Source organism: Austrofundulus limnaeus, unplaced genomic scaffold, assembly GCF_001266775.1.
Source record: "Austrofundulus limnaeus strain Quisiro unplaced genomic scaffold, Austrofundulus_limnaeus-1.0 Scaffold2351, whole genome shotgun sequence".
Classification (NCBI taxonomy): Eukaryota; Metazoa; Chordata; class Actinopteri; order Cyprinodontiformes; family Rivulidae; genus Austrofundulus; species Austrofundulus limnaeus.
The window spans coordinates 17,276-24,331 of record NW_013954753.1 but is presented as its reverse complement, the minus strand read 5'-3'; the positions used below and the strand labels follow the sequence as shown (position 1 = coordinate 24,331).

The window sequence follows — 7,056 nt, the reverse complement described above, 5'->3', positions numbered from 1 at the left end:
ACACAACAACAAATGTATAACAGTAACAACAACAAAACCCATCAATGTTCATTTGTTAACTGGTGTTATCTAACAAACAGATAGAGCTGTGTGGCTCTAACAAGTGTGGATGAAGCTGAATCAAAGCCTTTAAAATCAGGCTCACCATCATCAGTATCATTAAAAGTTTCTGTATTCCTCCTCTGTAATAAAGACATCAGAATCCCACTCAACAACAATCTCATCCTCTGTGTCTTGTGAGCGYCCCCTCTGGTGGGGAAACATTTTTTAAGTAGACCAACTTTTTCAGAACACCGGYAGACGGCAGCCATTACAGCCGAACATGTGTTTGTTGTTGTTCCAGGAGCGGCCCGGTCACACATTAATATTATTAGTTGGTTATCATTACTGAGCTGCAGGACTGCCTTTTTTTCACATCATGTTGCCTCTTTGGATCTGTTATTATCTCGCTCTGAAGCACAAAGGAGAATTAGAGGTGAGCTCGCTTCAACCTCTTTTTGCGACAGTCTCATTTCCGGACTCAGGCACTTTGTGAATGAGGCCGATATTTCAGTTAAAATACATTAGCAAAAATATTTATCTGAGTATAGTACTACCCCCCAACTTTGTGCATGATTTTATGGATTTAATGTTTCGTATTATACTAGAATAAATACGGTAGATATTTATGTTTATACATATATAGTATGTTGTAGAATGTGTTGAGCCAACAAAGCATATCTTTATCTGCACTGAGACAGTGAACGTGACAACAAAAACACAATGACTCATTAAATGTGTTCCTGCAAGCACATATACTGWAACAGAGAAACCCCTGTGCACATAAAACAAACTATGATTTGATGAAAAACTCAAATTGCCAGTATGTGGATGTTGGCAACGAGTTGTAAAACTTGTGCGGATTTTGAGAATATATTGAAAACAGAGGTCTGATGATGCAGTCCTCCCCAGCCTGTCCTAGTGAAGTCAGGTTTATTTCTCACTACATTTAGAATGTGTGACAATACCTCAGCAACATGTAATGGTGTAGAGTGGCAGTTGTCCAGTCGGACTCCATGGAAATATTTGGCTGTGGTTTCAGTGTACTTCTGCATGTGGTCCCAAAGGTATGGACAATCTTCAGGTCCACTACCATAGCGGAGTTTGACACTGTCACCCCAGCAGATCAGCTCCCGACGCAGGTAAACATTTGAGCCTAAAGACAGAACACACACTTTAATACTGGCTGCAAGAAATCAGTTTTATACCTGGTAGAACCAAGAGTTACATCTGACGGCAGCCTTATAAAACATTTGGTTCCCTGCAGTGGTGGGTACCAGTCCGCTAAAGAGCAAATCCACTAATTGCGGACCTAAACATTTTGTTTGCGCTTTAGCAGATTTGCGCTTTCTAAAATTAAAATGCAGTACCACTAATAACTAATTATCTACCAGTCATCATTATGTTGAACAGCAGAAGGTATGACTGTCAATGAATCACAACACATGTGATCTATCCAACAGCACCCCTCCCAGGTAAAAACACTTATTGTGAAGGTATACATCCTGCTGACTGTTGCTTTGGGTCACGGTTCTGATTTCCCACAATGCTTTGTGTCTGCTTACGTAGCAGGAAGGCAATGTTTAGAACTCCCTTTCCCAGCAAAAACAGTAAATGTTTGTAATCCATACTAAAATTTTGTATGTATTGATTTATTTTACTTTACAATCGGAGCTACTTTTTAAAAAAAAATAAAATAAAGTTTAAACGCTGGAGGTCAAAAGCAATCAGCCAACGGGGTTACAGACTCAGAAATGATTTAAAGATGCTATGCTGGTGAAGACTGACATCTAGTGGTCAACTGGAGCAACTACATGGAAAACATCCTGATCCAGGTAGAAAAAAATCAAAGATAAAAAATCAGTAGGTCCTCTGGATGGTTCTTCTTTAGTGAAACGTTTCATCTCTCCTCCAAGAGACTTCTTCAGTCTGATGAGTTTCAGGTGAACTGGAAAACTTAATCCAATGGAAACATGAAAAACTTTAAAATCCAAGCTCTTATTTTGAAGGGAAGATACTGGTTTCCTGTTCCCCGTGCTTTCGTTTCCCGTCAGTCTGTCATGTACCCAGAATGCATCGCTTCAGTTTTCCAATAAACAGTTTTAAAATTACTTTGTTGATGCTTCTTTAATGAAAAATCTACAACAAACAAAAGAAAAAGAAAAAGATGCAGCCAAACTAGTAATCCTCAACAACTTTTTAAAGAAGCATCTGAACTAGCAATCCTCAACAACGTTTTAATATTTACAACATGAGCCAAAGTTCTGTTTCAGGAAATCACATCCCTAGCAATCGACGGTTGTAGKATTAAGCTGTACAAGGGTTCATACGCTGCTAGTTGGCAGTGTTGTGCATATATTGTACATGAATTGTCAGCTAGTAAGTGTCAAATTGATCCTGTGCTTTAAAATTAGCTTCCACTAATCTTTCAATGACATAAGCGTTATTGAAGTTGCGGACCTAAATTTTTTCATAAGTGCTTTAGAAATTGCGRAGCTAATTTTTGGATTAGCGCTGCCCACCACTGGTTCTCTGCTTGCAATGTTTTTGCCACTGATTACTTAATGTTCTACCTGGTTCAGCAAAGTTGCGCAGTGGATCATCACCCATCACCCAACCGTTGTGAGCCAAGAAGTGGCTAATCTTTTCTGGATGGTCCAGCAGCTCCAGCTCTTGTTCAAAACTCATKTCTTCATATGGGAAGGTGAAATACCTGGAATAAACAATGAAAATTATCCAACATGCAGCCTCCTTTATCACAGCTCAGGATTGTCTGACTTAAGATTGGTTACGTAGTGTAACCCCAGACACTATGAGTATAGGCTCCGCCCTTTAAGGCTATCACTATTGGGTTAAAGGCRGAGGAGGATGTAGTCTATGCCTCACTGGGTCCATCCGGTATGACAGTTACACAATCACCTGCTTTCCTTCCTAAYCCTTCAGATTCCACCTTCGACTAGTGTGTAATTTACGCATCACTGAATCTGTGCATCAGTTGGACACAAAGAAAAGTTTCTGTGTCAGCTCGAAGGTTGAAAAGATAGTTATCTGGAAACATCCACATCATCACTCTGACAGAACTCTGAGAACAGAGTGGGTCAGAGAGAAACTGGAAACATCACACAGATATAGTGAATAAATGAGCATAGAGAAGAGCAGGAAGCTGCAGTGCAGATGTCCTGTGATGACACTCCTCCATGCAGAGTTGTGGAGGATGAAATTCCTCTGGTGGAATGAGCTCTGAGTCCCTCTGGAGGCTGTGATCCAGAGGAGATATARGCTTGTGAAACAGCTTCACAWAGCCAGTGTGACAAGCGCTGAGCTGACAGAGGAAGTCCTTTTGACTGTTCTCTGAAATACACAAACAAAAGCTGAGAGTGCCGTATATCAGCTGTGTGCACGACATAACAGGAGAGCGCACGCTTCCTCACAGTTATGTGGTGGAGGGAAGAACCCATCCAGTGTTAGAACTCTAGATCTGTAGGAGCTCGTCWTGCTTTTAGGAGTAAAAGCTGGATTTTCTGTTTTCTGTGTTTGGGAATGATAGAGACGTGATGTGATAGAAATAATACTTTTAACCGGTTGTTCTGTTGAACACATTCCAACACCTGTCTGATCGTCAGCATGTGGAACGGTCTCTCCATGAAGACGGATGAGTCCAGAATGGGTCTCATCCTGCCTGACCTTTTTGGTACCAGGAAGTACAGTGAGTAAAACCCGTGTTCTCCTTGCCGCTGGGAACCCTGGAGATGAYGTCTTTCATCAGGAGTTCCTGCAGCTCAGACTGGAGAGCAGAGTCTGCTGTGGAGACGACAGGATGGTCTCCAGGACTCTGCTGAACCTCGGAGGTGCTGCTGCAAACTGCAGTGTGGACCCCCGCTGATCAGGTGGTCCATCCACCTGTCCATAGTGCATACTCACTGCCACTCTGAGAGCGGGCGAGCACAGACTCTCTGATCTGTTTGTCACGGCTACGAGCCATACCTGAGCCCCTACCACCATCACCTGAGATCTCTCCTGGGTGACCCATGGGGGGCCTGGATGGAAAGGCTGTGTTACAGTCCCAGAGAGTTTATCACACGACTCGCTGCCGGACTCAGCCGGGGAGACTGTGTGCACTGAACSAGCACTTCTGTGTGGTGTTCTTGCCGTGGCTACGCCACGTTTCTGGACCTGTTCCAGTGCTTCAGATGAAGACTGCATGTGCTGCACCAGAGACAGGACATGAGGACCAAACAATCCGTCCAGAGTGAYGGGCCCTTCCAGCAGCTCTTTCTTCAGCTCCTCAGGGATGGAGGARGAGAGGCGAAGCCACATCTGTCTCTGCATCATCCAGGGCAGCGCCCGGGCAGAACACACAGCCTGGACAAGTTCAGAATGATGTCCACAGCGTTACAGAACTCCCTCCTTCACCTCCTTGGACATGCTGAAGGCCAGCAGAGCCATGTTGTTGGTAGTGCTGGTCTAGGAGGTGCACTGGTGTCAATCCATGATTCTAGCCGTGAGCTGGTCATTAGGAGGGACGGGTCGTCGTCAGACGTGCCGGGCCGCTCTAACCCCAAAGACGTTGGTCAGGCTCTGTTCCACAGGGGGAACAGGCAGGAAGCCCTTGTCTGTCAGGCCCTCCACTTTCATGATCTATGAAGGTGGACACAGGAGCCCTCAGTTTCAGCGGATCAGCTGCTCCTGATATGTAGGTGGTCACCGCTGGGAAACGTGGCCAGAMTGGATCTCAGCAGGTGGAGTGCGGAGCAGGAAACTTTCCCACCAACTCGTCTGGAGGTAGCGGGGCTAGCGGCTACGATACAATGAGGYCCTTTGCTCTCCCCACCGTCTGGATGATGTCTAGGATGGTGCTGACCAAAGCAGCCATCACTGGGAGGGGTGTACTCGTAGATAACGGAATGCCCGGCCGGCACAACGGAGCATCTGTTCCTCTGAGGCAGATCTAGCTCCGACTCTCCCGCCTGGGAGGGGGAGGCTAGGCTGCTAACTGAAACCTCAGAGGCGGAAACGTCGGAAGTTTGGGTTTTCATTTGCCATAAGCAATATCATCCAAATTAACTGAAATAAAAACTTGAAATACATCACTCTGTGAGTAATTAATTTTAATGGGTTTATTTTTTGAACTGAATGACTAAAATAAATGAACTTTTTAATGATAATCTAATTTATTGCTATGTATTCCTTCCCTTTATCCAGACTAGCTGCTCCTTTGAAAATCAGTACCTGGTGACTAGAGGAGTTTTCCTGGTAACAGGACCCAGTTTGGGACCATGGTCAGCCAGACGTTCATACACAATGTTCCCCACAACACAGTTGACTGCCTGGAAGGAAACAGAACATTTAAAAGACAAACATTATGTCTCTATGATGAGTGTACAGCTCTCACTGTGTTAAGTGTCTTTTTGACATGAATAGKGTTCCTTAATGAGCCTAAAGCCTTTGGACAGTTGCAGTAAACTAGGCAGAGCGAGGCAGTGGTTAGGAGTGTCACCTGTCAGTGTAAAGGTTAGCCTCCCTCCTGATGTCTTTCTGTATGGACTGTACAGGTCTGTGTGCACATGTGGGTTTTCTCTGGGTCCTCTGGTTTCCTCCCACAGTCCTAAAACATTCTTCTTAGGTTAATTGGCAACTCTTAATTGTCCCTAGGTGTGAGTAAGGGCATGAATCGTTCCTCTTCCTGTTTGTGGCAATGTGATGGGACTTTTGGACCTGTTCAAGGTGTACCCCACCTCCCACACACTGACCACCAGCTCCCCACAACAATGAATGGAACAACAGGTAAACAGCGGATGGATAGGCTGAGTGAATGATCATGTTAAAGCAACACTGACATCAACACATCCCACCATCTTACAGGCTGAACGGCACTTTTAGCCCACTGGTAATGAGGTAAGTCTTTAAGCATTCCAGCCCATGAGCCAAGGGTCCTTTGGAAAGACCCTGGCCCCACTGCCCTCAGTATACCTATGAGTATATAAATGTTCACTTCTTCTGTGACCTACTGCAGACTTTATCATACCTGCTCTTGATGCTGGTGCACAATGTGGTTCTGTTCTTCATTTAGCTCATTGAGCCTGTTTTTCAGCCTTCCACAGCACTCCTCTATTTGCTGTGGAGATGAGCTGGAGAGTGAATCAACAACAATTATTCTACATTAAGACAAGTCTAAAGCACTTTACTGGATACTTTCTACATACAATCACAATCAGAAGGAAGTTTGCACTGGTTTTATCAACATAATAAAAAAACAATAATTTGGTCCTCAGTAATTCTCAAAGCAGGGCGACATCAAATTACCAACAAAACATGACATGTTACTGTCCACCAYCTAGCTTTATCAAAACCTCATGAAACTTTAGTTCCTCTCATTGAACATTCATCTTTCACACATCAGGAGAAATTAGGAGCAGAGAACAAAAACGTTGACTTTTTCTATCAGTGATCACAAACAATAAATGAACAGGTTTTTATATCTATAATTCACCAACATGAACTTTAACAAGATGTGGCGTCCAAGCTAACCTGTGAGGCACAAATGTTTCCAAAGCACAGTCCAAGTCTACTGTGCTGCCAAAACGACGATACTCTGGGTCCTGGATGATCTTCAGCTCCTTCTTTCCTCCAGACTTAACATGATCGGGCTTACTGCCTGAAAATACACCTCAGATTATTTTGACATTAACCATTCCTACACTGAAAAATGTAGGAACTCATTGTTCATTCTAAACAATGAGTTAAACACAAAAATACAAACACCATTTGATTTAAAGTGAACAGTGTTGAAATAACTGCTGTCCTGATCCATTCTGCTGGTTTTAGTTCACTGATACAATGTGCTTTTATTTCATGCAGGAAAGGCAGCGGTAAAACCTGCTAGGTCTTCGGAAGCTCAAACAGAATTAAGAGACGTATTTACAGTAGCTGCATTTCCATTACAAATGTTCGCAAAACTTTGTCGATATTCTGTTAATGTCGAAAAAACACAGTTTCACAACTGCAGTGTTTCCATTA

General features: G+C 43.7%; 1 protein-coding gene across 1 annotated transcript in view; it reads right to left on the bottom strand.

Annotated features, from left to right (window-relative positions):
- Positions 1–1,007: 1,007 nt before the first annotated feature.
- LOC106510843 (glycogen debranching enzyme) overlaps positions 1,008–7,056 on the bottom strand; it is a gene marked incomplete at its 3' end in the record, with an annotated part of 17,402 nt that continues 11,353 nt past the window's right edge. The window contains 5 exon segments of the mRNA XM_013999568.1: positions 1,008–1,195; positions 2,613–2,752; positions 5,269–5,366; positions 6,065–6,167; positions 6,568–6,694. Coding sequence (XP_013855022.1) covers positions 1,008–1,195; positions 2,613–2,752; positions 5,269–5,366; positions 6,065–6,167; positions 6,568–6,694 — 656 coding nt within the window.